This window comes from Caloenas nicobarica, chromosome 23, assembly GCF_036013445.1.
Source record: "Caloenas nicobarica isolate bCalNic1 chromosome 23, bCalNic1.hap1, whole genome shotgun sequence".
Classification (NCBI taxonomy): Eukaryota; Metazoa; Chordata; class Aves; order Columbiformes; family Columbidae; genus Caloenas; species Caloenas nicobarica.
The window spans coordinates 1,601,788-1,614,199 of NC_088267.1; the positions used below are offsets into that span (position 1 = coordinate 1,601,788).

The 12,412-nt window shown below is 52.3% G+C and overlaps 1 protein-coding gene across 4 annotated transcripts in view; it reads right to left on the reverse strand.

The window, feature by feature from the left end:
• Positions 1-291: 291 nt before the first annotated feature.
• SDC3 (syndecan 3) overlaps positions 292-12,412 on the reverse strand; it is a 34,576-nt gene continuing 22,455 nt past the window's right edge. The window contains exons 2-6 of one of the 4 annotated variants that reach the window (XR_010607478.1): positions 9,201-9,318; positions 8,197-8,789; positions 6,591-6,861; positions 4,621-5,850; positions 292-4,443 (exon numbers count right to left, since the gene is read on the reverse strand). Coding sequence is in view for 1 of the 4 variants with exons in the window: in XM_065650652.1 (XP_065506724.1) it covers positions 5,684-5,850; positions 6,591-6,861; positions 8,197-8,789; positions 9,201-9,318 (1,149 nt within the window). In the remaining 3 variants the exon portion in view is untranslated. Of the gene's footprint in view, positions 5,851-6,590; positions 6,862-8,196; positions 8,790-9,200; positions 9,319-12,412 lie in introns of all 4 variants that reach the window. The other 3 variants (XR_010607477.1, XR_010607479.1, XM_065650652.1) reach the window with 3 other exon arrangements.

Here is a 12,412-nt window from a genome sequence, read left to right on the forward strand (position 1 = left end):
CAGGAGCCGGTGAAACACATCCAAGTATCTCCTTCCAGAGGCCAACGGCACCACTGCCAAATCTCTCACCGTGTTCACTTCCAGGAATTGCTTTGGCAAGGACAGCTAAGAGTAGAAATAAAAAAACGCGGGGCAGGCAGTCTGCAGCAAGAAAGCAAGCGGAGCCCAGGGCAGACAATGTTTAAATGACTTTATTTTTTTTTTTTTCTCCTTTTATAAATGGGCACAGCACAGAAATAATTAAAAAAAATAGACAGTACCATTACAGTGCTAGATCCATTGGCAAAGATTATTTTTATAGTCTTTTTTATTATTTTTAAAGTTTTGGCCATTGAGTAAGAACAAAAACAATTAACAAACATTTTATTTTATTTTATTTTTAACAGACACTATGAAGCAATTTAAGTACTAAACTCTAAAAGAGTTATGTACATACAAAAAAAAGTTCTGTTTAAGATATGTTTCCTATTAAAAATATTTACATGCATTTTTTTCCCCTCCCATATTCATTGAAAGGTAAAACACTTGTATTTTCTTGTATTCTTAAAGACTTTCCCATTCTCCTATTGGGAATTTATGTCAGCTCCAAAGAAAGAGTGAAGTGGGATTCTCTTGTTGGGTTTTTCTTTTTCTTGGAATTATTTAAATCTTCTGGAAAGGGATATTTTTTTTTAACATATATCAATGGATTTTTGTTTGTTTGTTTCTTTTCTTTTTTTTAAAGTTATACAAGAATGTTTCATGTTTATTTACACAAGAACCAATGGGTGGTGGTTTCTCCTGGAGAAATGGTGGTGAGCGTTAGTGAGAGATAAGCACGTGATTTTTAAAAAGTAGTTCTATCAAACTGCAATGGATATATATTTTTCTAAAGTCAGCAGTTCTGTCTGGTTTGATTGTCAGCTGTAAGTTTATGACTTAGACCAGGGGGACCCAGAACAGGGGTGGCTTATGCACATAAAGTCACTGCTACGCTCAGGGTCTCTGGAGATGCGGTGGATGAGCTGTTGGGAAGGTGGGGGAGGAAAACAAAATCTGGGCATGGCACAGGCATCTCCTAGGGTGACTTTTCCCCAAAATAAAAATCATAGTTTAAAAAAAAAATTTTTAAAAATTGTACACTCCAGACTGGGACTTCTCTATAGAGACTGGGTGTGGGTACGTCCGCAGAGCCGCAGGCACAAGGTATGTGGGATAAACCGGAGTAAACGTGGAGCTTCGCTGGGGCTTTGGCTGCTTTGCAAAATGCCCCTTGTCCCCAGCCCTGGCAGACCCCGACCCAGCGGCGGGGATCGGGCCCTTGCTGTGACAGAGGGACGGACGGACAGACGGACAGAGCTGGTAGCGCGGGGACAAATCCCGCAGCAGAGGACGGGGCCAGCACGGCGCCAGCTGATAAACCCCCCTCCTCCCCATTCACAGGGTTTGCATTGAACCTGTGCACGCGCGTGGGCTTTGTACACACGCGTATATACATATATACATATATATTAATTACATACACATATATATACATACGGACATGCCACACGCGGCCCCGTCAGGGCAGCCGCCAGCCCGCCCGAGCAGCTGCTGAGACGCCGGTGATTCTCATCAACCTTTCACTGCTGCAAATTCAATGTCACTTTAGGAGCTGCCAGAGCCTCGCAGAAAACCTCCGAGCCCAGAAACGCTTATCATCATAAAAAGGGTGATTGAGAGGGGAAAAAAAAAATTTAAAAATCCATTCTTGATTTTAGCTAATGGTTTTGTTCCCATTAAAGCCTCCGTGTGGGTGACTCATGGCAGGGGTCGGAGAGCTCTGAATTACGAGCATGGGGAGCAGCAGCCAAGGTTCACGTGGAGCGAAGTGGCTCTTGCACAGGGACCTTCAGCACCCAGCAGGCAAAATGGGGAGGGAATGGGAAATGTAGAGGCAAACCAGCACTCAACAGCACACATCCAGCCCAGTGCTATCACCTTCCCTGCAGTGGGAGAGCCCCCCCGGGTGCTGGGTCTTGCTGCTGCTTTTTGAAAGGTCCACAATCAAAGAGATTTTTGGAGGAAAGGGGCAACTCCCAGCCCTGCAAAACCTCTCCGGGGCTGGGTTCAATTCCATCCCGTCCCACATCCAGCCCCCCGCCCCGTTTGGGCTCTCACACACATTTTCTGGTCCTCTCTTCCCTTTGAGCCCCTCCGCCCGCCTCCTCCTCATTTATATGGCCCAGGAGTCACCAGCTACTTTCTCATTCTCCTCCGAGACATCGGCTGCCACAAGTCCCAGAAGCAAGAGACCAAAAACCAGCACAGCTGGGAGAGGAACCAGCACCATCTCCCACACCCGGTGATTGCAGCTCTCCTAAAATCATCAGGCTGGCACAGCAAAGAGTCTTCCTTCAGTGTATCATACACACGCACAAATCTGGAAAAGAAGTGGCAAAGCAAACGAAAAAGCAAATTAAAAAGCCCACATGGGCCACCCACGTCCTCAGGGTGCACAGCTGGAAGCAGCAGCACATCTGGGCGCTGCCCCAGCTGGGACACGCAGCTGTTCATGGGTGACATCGCTACGAGGGATGCGCACGGGCTGGGGAAGAAGCCGGATTTGTGCAGAGGGGACAGTGCCAAATCTGGCAGCTTCAGGAGGGGATGATGGGTGGGATGCTCAAGCGGCCATCAGAATTAATTTTCCTACAAACCTGCTCCGCAGCCAAATCAACAGCTGAGAAAAGATGCTTTTTTTTTTTCCACTTCCAAGCATCCAACAACTAACCCGATGCTCCTGGGGAGCTGAGGAAAGGCTCTGTTGTGAGTTATTCCCCAAAAAAAGGTGGGCTCTAAACCCAAGAGCCAGTCTCCTTGAGCTCACATCCCCTCTTCCAGGCAGAGGGCAATATAGCGAATGCCTGGAAGCAGCAAACATACAACGAATTAAGCCTTTAGTCAATTCTGATTGCCAGTTTAATTGCCTTCACTTTTTTTTTTTTTTCCCTCTGCATGTGGTCATCTGGTACTTTTAATTACTGCAAGAGAAAGCACAGCCGAGCCTCCTCTCGCGCTCCCTCTTCCAGCCTTCCTCACTTCTGGAACTGTAACGGATTTAAGTGCCAGGATTACAACTTAACACCAGCTGAGCGAACCGAGGTTAAGCTTGAGTGAATAAAAAATTGTATTATAGAACTTCAGACTATTAATGGGAAAAAAAAAAAAGAATGAAGAAGATTAGGGAAGCAGCTAAGAAAAGCAGCATTTAAAAGATTAAGCTGGGAGGGTATTTTTAATGCAAGCTCAAAAGATTAAGTCCACATTTTCCCGAAAGATGGTGATTTTGGGTGGCCTTGATACTTGATGCGCCCAACTCATTAAATCATGAAGAGGCTTGATTTCTGCCACTCCCCAACAGCCAGGGCCCTTCGTGTAGTCCCAAAAAAACCCAAACCCATCAAAACCATGAGTTGAAACTCTCTTTTTGGAGCAGGTCAGAGAAAGTGGCCATTGGAGCCAGAGTGGCACCAACCTTATTCAGACACGTGTTCCCCCCCTTCACAGCATCATCATCATTGTCCTCATTCTCTGCAGCCAGGATGGACCCAAAACATGGGAAAACACACACTCCCACCCCCCTACACCATCTGCCTTTCAGCATCACCATCCAAGACATCCAACAGGACCATCTTCTCCAAATTAAAAGAACCAAACCAAGGCTGATTTTGAGGCTGACATCTCTAAACCGGGATTTTACAGCTGGCCTGTGCACAGGGGTTCCGCTCCCTGCCCTGGAGTAAAGCCAGGTCAGCATTTTGGGTCACTGTCCCTGCACCCCAAACCGCACATCTTCACAACCACAAAGTCCCACCCAGCCATCATATGCAGTACAACGAAAATTTACAGGGATTTCTGTTCATATATATATATAACTGTGTATGTATGCGAGTATATATATATATATATATATATATATATATATATATAAAATATGCGTTTGGCCTCTCAAATTCTAACACAAAGAAGTGCTTCTGTCTTGTAGCCTCCATCAGGGTCATAAATCCCTATATCCACTGACACCCTGAGGGGACAAAGTGTCACTGTGTCTGTGCAGGTTAATTCACGACGCACAGAGTCAAAGCAACCGATTCTTCTTCCATTTTCCTGTTTAAATTGCTCTAAGAGCAAAGCCACAGTCTCCATGGGACACCATCGAGCTCGCGACCATCAAAACAAAGCTCCTTGACTGTGTCACAAACAGCGCTTCAGCTAATTAAAAGCCAACTCATTGAAATATCTAATTGACTTTTCTGTGCAGAGAGCCTGCTCCAAAAAAATCTCACCTTTCTAGAAGGGACGGTTGGGCTCTGGGTCAGGCCCTGCTGCTCTGCGCCTTTGGTGGCCCCAGAGGGGACACTTGGGTGACAGTGGCTTCCAGGAGCTTTTGCTTTCGGGCTCCTGGGCGCCTTGGGGGTTATACTGGGATTTAAGGAACAACAAAAGAAACACAAATCGTCATTTCTGGGTCTTGCAAAAGACAAGGAGCAGCCAAGCTGCCCCGGGGCTGAGCGGCGGAAAGTCAGAGCTCTGCCTCGCCTTCGGGGGGCGAGTGGCCCTTGGGGACCCCTGCCCGACCCCCAGGGGACGGAGTATTACCTCTGCTTTGCATTTCTTTTCTTATGTTGCTTCTGAGGCCTTGCAGAGCTGCTTTATCCCCTCTGGAGGAACTGGGAGAGGGTTTAGCTTCTCCATTTCCAACTCCCCCCCATGCAGCGTCCCGCTCTGTTTTAAAACCAGCGCTCTCGGTCGTACTGCGCAAGCTGAGTTTTATTGGTCACAGTGAACACCCAGCAAAAGCAAAGTCCCTTCTCCACCAAACCCCTCGGCGGGCGGCGACACGTGGGTTCTGTAGATTCCAGGTCTCCGGCTGTGCACTGCGATGCGGTGAAGCGAGGTGGCGGCAGGAGGGAGCAGCACGAGACACCCCAATGCAGCTTCTTGCCGCTCCACAAACTCTCCAAAGAGTCGATCTAAAGGGGTCATTTCCAGCGTACTGGCCATGTGTGTATTTAATTTTTTTCTTCACCACTCCAAGAGCAAACCCCGGGGCATCAGGTATTCCAGCCCCTTGTGCTTTCTTCGAGGTTCAAAGTGTATTTGAGAGCCACGTCCTCTCTTCAAACAGAAGCAGGGAGCAAGGTAATTCCTGCGAAGCAGCCAACCCCATTCAAAAAAGAAAATTAAAAAATAAAAACAAGAGAGAGGGAATGAAACCTCCCTCCTTTCCAAAGGAAAAAAAAAAAATAAAGAAGATAAATCCAAACCAACACCCCTGCGCCCCAGGGCCGGTAGAAGGTGTCCGGATCCCAGAGCCTGTTGTGTTGGCGGGACAAGCCCGGTGACCTCCAGCCGCTGGCCCAGCCTGGCCGCCCTGTCCCGGACACGGGTTCCTCGCGCTGGCTCCCCGTCCCGTCCCTCCCGCTGCAGAAAGGCCAGCGGGATCGGGCTGAACCCAGCGATGCTCTGGGCGCTTGATTTTTTCATCATGCCCAAGATGTGTTTTCTCCTTTAGCTGTTGCGGGTTTTGCTTTTTAAATTCACAGTCTGATCCAAAAAAGAGAGAGACAGAGAGAGAGAAAGAGGGAGACTGGATGAAGTAGAGGAAGAGGGAGAGTTTGGAGCGGGGAGGGAGGGAGCACGAGGCACGCCGGCTCTCCTCCTACGCGTAAAACTCCTCCTGCTTGTCAGGCTTCTGGTACGTCACGTTGGCTTGTTTGGGCTCCTCCAGCGTGTAACTGCCCTCGTCCTTCTTCTTCATCCGGTAGATGAGCAGCATGACGAGGAAGGCAGCAAACAGGGCTCCTACGACGCCGCCCACGATCACCGCTGCAAAACAAAGAGGCAGAGCCGTCAGTGCCACCCGCAGCCCCAGCACGGCTGGGAGCACAGATAACTCAGGGGGACCGTTTTGGATTCCTGCTTGGTTCTGTGCTTTGCAAGTTTGCGAGTAACTTTTCTCCTGAAATCTATGGTTAAGAAAACTGAAAATGAGGGTGATGGGCTAATGCAATCATATAATCACAGAACAGTTGTTGTTAGAGGGCCTTCCCAGCCCCCCCAGTGCCCCCCTGCCACGAGCAGGGACATCTGCACCAGCTCAGGTTGCTCAGAGCCCCGTCCAGCCTGGCCTGGGGTGTCTCCAGGGATGGTTCAGCCACCACCTCTCTGGCCAACCTGGGCCAGGCTCTCACCACCCTCAGGGACAACAATTCCTTCCTCGTGTCCAGCCTGAATCTCCTTCCTTTAGTTTAAAACCATCACCCTTGTCCAATTGCAACAGGCCATGCTCAAAAGCCTGTCCCCATCTTTCTTATCGGCCCCTTTTCAGTCCGGAAGGGCTGCACTAAGGTCTCCCGGAGCTTCTCTTCTCGAGCTGAACACCCCGACTCTCCCAGCCTGTCCCACAGCAGAGCTGCTCCAGCCTCGGGTCATGCAGGATCATGTTCCAGACTCCACACTACCCCTTCCAAAGACTGACCCCTCTCCTGGGCACGGCCAGCCCAGCTCTCTGGCCCCCCACAAACGCACCAGCTCTTCCCCCACGAGCCCACGGCCCCAGGTCTCACCTATCAACACTTCTTTCCTCTCCAGGATGTTTTTCTGGGGCAGCTGAGCGGCCGAGTTACCGGAGTCTATCGTGTTGTCGACCAGCCCTGGCTCTGGGTTCTTGCCCAGCGCGGGTCCCGGCGGCGGCGTCACCACAGCCAGCACCTCGTTACCCAGCTCGGGACGAGTCGTCTCCTCCTCCTCCCGGATCTCAAAGTCCCCGCTGGGGCTGCTGCTGACCGGCACCTCCGGCTCATTGTCAAGGGCTGTCGTCACCTCCCCTGGCTCCATCTGGGAGAAAGGACAAGATGGAGCAGAGGACAAGGACCAAAGGGTGGCTCCTGCCTCCAGCAGCTCTGATAGAAGGACATCACAGTGCTGATGACAGAGTGGCCCTCTCAGCAGAGCACATGGGGATAAGGTTAGGGTGTCCCTTCCCTGTGTCACTCAAATGGATGGTTATATTGCAGAGCAAGCAACACAACCCGATATCTTGATGGTGACCAAAAGGCTGAGGCCACCATGGCTCCATTCCCTTCTCTGAACTCACTCCAGCACCTCAAGGACTTTCTTGGCGTGAGGGGCCCACATGAAGTGATGCAACCCTGGAGAGCAAATTCGGGCTGGACCGATGAGCCTCTCCATCCCCCTCCAGCCCAACCCCGACCTATTCATCGCCTCCTGCACGTCCCCACACCTGCAGCTCCCTCGAGGGCAAATTCTCCCTGACCTTCCCCCTTGTCCCAGCAGCCTGACCTACTACATGTCCACATGCTGAGCTGGACCACACTGAGCATCCCTGAGCAAAGCATCCCCAGGATCCCACCTTCATGGGGCAAACGGCTCCCTCCGCAGCCACCTCGGGACGTCACAAATCAGGATGAGCAAAGAGCTCGATGGGCCAAAGTTGGAGAGGGTGAGCGGGAGCCCTCTCCATGTCCCCCCGCCCCCGGCGTGAGCACATGGCTCACTGCTTCCCACAAGCATGCGTTTTTGTGACAGAGATTAATTGAAGGTCAGCGAGAGCCCAGAGTGCTATACATACATATACATACACAGAAAAGAGGGACTAGTTTAGACAAATCACTCCACCTTTCAGTCACAGCGGTTTTCAAAGGGCCCCCGAGGGGCTCTGAACGCAAGATGGATCAGCGGATTAAATCCCTCGTTCAGGGCGCCCAACGGGCTGGAAATGCACTGTCAAGTGTAATTGTGGAGCGTTTGGGCCTCACACTGATGGGCCGTGAGGTGGGAAACAGGACAATGAGCCCAGACACCAAATCCAGAGGAAAGTGGATCTTTCTCCATGGTGCAGTGATACCACCAGCCCTGACATCTCCTGCCCTGGGAAACTGCTCCGGAGCAGCTGGGCAAGGTAGAGATGGGGGCAACAGGGATGTGTGGCACACCCATGGATGCCCATGTCCCCCATCACTTCTCACACCAGCCCCATCACCATGTTCTGCCCATGCTAAACCCCCCCCACCCTTTAATCTCTACTCTTCAGCTCCCCAAATGTTCCAGTCTCAGGATGGATCCGCCCCAAAGGCTTCCCATTGCCATCGCTTGGCTTCAAAACACGGTCCACAAGCCCTTGAGCAGGTGAGAAGGGCTCCTGCCTCCTACCTGGGGGGCTTCTGTGGGTGGCAGCGTGGCAGGACTGGGTGGCAAAGCTGTGCTTTTATCTGTGAGGTCTGCAGTCCTGGAGGTGCTCGGTTTTGGCAGGGACCTGGGCTTGGCCGTGCTGGTGGGGACAAGCCGTGACGTGGCCACTCCTGTCGATGTGCTGGTTTCGAGGACGGAGGTGGTGGGTGTCTCCAGGGTGGTGGCGCGGGTGGCGGCTGCCTTGGTGACAAAGGGGGGCAGGAACCTCCGGATGGTGGTGGGTTTGGCAGTGGGCACGGTGGTGCTGGTGGTGGTGGTGGCCACGGCGGTGGTGGCAGCCGCGGTGGTGGTCGTAGTGGTAGAGGAGTCGCTGGCAGTGGTACTGGTGGTGGTTGCTTTCCAACTGGGGATCACTGGTGTCTCTGTCACCCTAGGGATATACAAGACGCTGGGTGTCTGCTCGGGGGTGGTGTCCTCAGCGGGGAACGGTTCGAAGGGGGTGACCACGGGCTGCACCGAGGTGATGGGCAGCACGGCCGCCGTGGTGGGGAGCGTGACGGACGTGTCCGTGGTGAGGCCTCCTGCCGTCTCGAGCCCCGACTCCTGCTCAAAATCTGAAAGAGAGAAAAACAAAGGTGAAGCTGCTGCTGCCCTGGCGTTTCCCAGGGCTGACATCCCCGAAAACCCAAGAGAATAGGCTGGTTATGGGCTCAGCAGAAACCAAGGGCTGCAAATTCCCATGTGGTGGCTAAAGCTCCTCTCTAGGGTCAGTGAAAGCTCTATAGCATTGGCAAATGCTGTCGTGCTGGGGAGAGGCTGATCCTGTCCAGTATGACCAGAGACAGAAGTAGGAAATGGAGACACCTGAGCCCAGCCTTTGGGATGGTTCCATTTGGTTTTGTCCAGGAGAGGGCAGGAGGGGGACTCCGGAGATGGGCAAGGGGTGATGCCTTCCCTCACATTCCCCCTCCTGTCCCACCGAGACCTCCCGGGGACCCTTCCCCAGGAGCCCCACAGCTACTTACACCCTGAGCCGGAGCCCGAGTAGACATCATCCAGTTCATCGTCCCCAAAGGGGTCATCGTCCCCAGAGCCCTCCAGGTCCACAGGCCTCTCGTAGTTCTCATTGCGCCAGCGCTGAGCCTGCAGCCGAGCGGGGAGAGACGTGAGCCCCACCAAACCAAGAGTGGTCCTTGCACCAACAGCCCCGGGCAGCCCCCGCGGGGTGGCACACGGTGACCGGCCTGTGCTGGGCTCTGGGGAGGCCAAACCTCGAACCCTGGGGCAGTTCTGGGCCCCTCACGCCAAGAAAGGCCTTGGGGTGCTGGAGCGAGTTGAGAGAAGGGAACGGAGCTGGTGAGGGGCCGGAGCACAAGGGTGATGGGAGCGGCTGAGGGAGCTGGGCGGGTTGGACTTGATGATCTTGATGGTCTCTTCCAACCAAAACGATTCTATGATTCTAAGATGAAGGGATTGGGAGCGCAAGCAGTTGCTCTCCAGCTGAGCCACCCCAAACCATGTTGGTTTGTTGTTTTTTTTTTTTTCTCAAAACAATTTGTTGTTGCAAATCTTTCAGACAAGCTGACATTTTGTGGAGAGCTCACATTGATTCCAGTAACATTTCCCATGGAAATGAGCCCTCTGGAAAAAGGGAGGAAAAAAACCAACTGCTTTTGGAAACACTTAGAAAAATTATCAGTTTGGCTCCCCAGCTAGCTATTGTTTCATTTTAGATTATTTTCATGTGATTCCTGGCACAGGTGTGAGAATAACACACTATCAGCTGCCATAACTTGGAAAGTCTCAATACGAAACAATATCAGACTTCAAATATTCCACAGCTCTGCAGCGCTGCTAAAACTTGAAGAGCCCTTGCTAGTAGGACTCTTAAACATCTTGTTTTGCAGATCAAAGTATCTCCCTTTTGTGTTGCAAGGAAAGAGTTTGACACTTCATTACAAACCAAACAAGTAGGCTTTGATCTGCAAGACAGCATCAGATGTTCCAAGATGTAACAAGCCAGGTTAGCGCTTAAATTTAAAATAAAGGGGTAGAAGGGTCCCCTTCACCTATTATAGCATTTTACCTCTTGACAACAGCTTCAAGATTCTTTGTTTTCATTCCCGATTGGAACAAAAAAGAGTTTTGAAAAGTACAGAATGTCCCACGACATAGAAATTTGGGACTGGCCTCAGTTTTTAACCCCACATCTCTTCTGCTGGAGCCCATCAGCTGGACGGGGAGAGAAAACCCGGCAGCCCTGGGCTGTGGTGAGATGCTGGGGCTGCGAGGAGCGAGGACACTTCCAGGGCTGCCGGATGATCGCTGCCACCAAGCCCAGGCTAAGGAGATACCTGCTGCCCAAACCCTGCCTGTATCGTCACCGGGGTGCTGCAGATGTACCCCTTGTGTCATACGCCCACGGTGACAGCGTGAGCACATCCCTGGGGACATAAATCCCTCGGGAAGGTCAAGGGGAGTTGGGTTTTTAAGCGTCTGTGTCTCCTGAAAGCACTGTTGAGGTTTTTCTGTCTGAATCTGGTCCTTTATCTCCTGCAGTAGCATCTCTCTTCCCTGTCGCCACTAGTCATACCCTGCCAGTCCCCAACGTGCCACACACTTGCCAAACCACTGGGAATACTCAAGTCTTTGCCCCGAAGACAATGCGCCATCCCGGAGTTTCAAACACAGGGTCCCCTTACACGCCCCCGCTCCACGGCTTGGCTGGACCGGCCGGGAACGGCAGCCAAGGGCTGCAGCAGCGCAAATCACACCCAAATCCTGCGCTAAGAGCCTTGGAAAGCGAGTGAGAGCTCAGGGCCTTTGGCCCCGCACCATCGGAGCTGAGCAGGGAGATTAGAGAGGCTTCGGTCCCTCTCCATCCTCTGTGCGTATCTAACCCCCCCGGCACAGCGCACACCGCATCTTTCCCTCTCCTCTTGCTTCATCAGGGTGGGTGATACCATTTAACAGTGGAAAAAATGTAAAACTCAGGTAAAAAGTCCCACTGACACACTCAGCACTCCCACGAGCAGCTCTCCACATTCACCAGAGGATTTGCGTACTTAAAAGATGGGGAAACCAAGGCAGACATGGGACCTGCCCAGCACCCCGTGAATGGTACAAACACGCTTGTACAAACCCCTCTGCATCTTCAGACGTGTCCTGGGGGACGGGGACCAGCTGCTTTGGGTCTTCCTAAATTCCCTGCACACCCTTGCTCGCGCAGCCCTCCTTCCCTAGGCAGGGAGGATTAGGACGTTCTGTTCTGTAGGGTGTTCCCACTCCATGGCAGAGCTTTTGCAGAAACTCCTTCCATTCCTAAAACTTACCCCAAACATTAAACCCAAAATGCGCTGCCATTGCAAAAACTTCCCTGCTGAGTGTCTGGCTTTCACATTGGGAGGAGGGGAGCCTTAGAAATCCATCTTTAACCACGGGGAGAGGCTGGTGAACCTCCCCGGGATGCTCTCAGGCCCTTTGCTGATAGCCATCGGCATGGCAACGGTCGCCATGGAAACCGCCTCCTCCATGGTGACACATCCATGGCTGGTGCAGCGCGATGGGTGGTGTCCTCCAGTGCATCCACCCAAACTGGGGCTGGGGTCTTCTTCCCGGGGGCATCAGAGGAAAAGAGGAATTAAACGGCCTCATGGGTGAAATGGGGACAAAGCCACTTCTGAAAGCACGAGGAAGCCCCCAGGGGAGAAATCCCGGCTCAAGTCCAGGCATCTGCTTTCTGTGGGACTTTGCGGGGAGTTGGAGCATCCCCCCATATCCCAGCCGCCCTGACTGGGGGTTTACCTGCCCCAGTCCAGGTGGTTGAAGTGACTGGGGATATTTCCAGCCCTCCTGGATGTGGACAGAAGCTTGAGAGTTTTCCCTGAGGGAATTGGAAAGGAAATAAAAAGCTGAAATTTGGTGGTTTCTAAGGCAGACACGATGGTTCATGCCCGGAGCTTGGGCTGGTGGTGATATGGCACAAAGCTGGGTGGTAAAATCATTTCCCTGGCACATGTGTAGTGCTCGCTGGTACGGAGAGCAGAGCTGGGTAACCCTGGCGTGAAGCAAACCCCAGAAAAGCATCAGGTGCCTCCTCCAACCCATTCTGGCCACAGCCCCGGGTACCAGGCACGGGGGCTTGGGATGGGCAGGCTCCTGCTGGCACAGCGAGCTGGGGATGGAGGCAGTTTTATCCCGTGGGATGGATGTTCATGGCCATCAGCAGCCTCCAGCA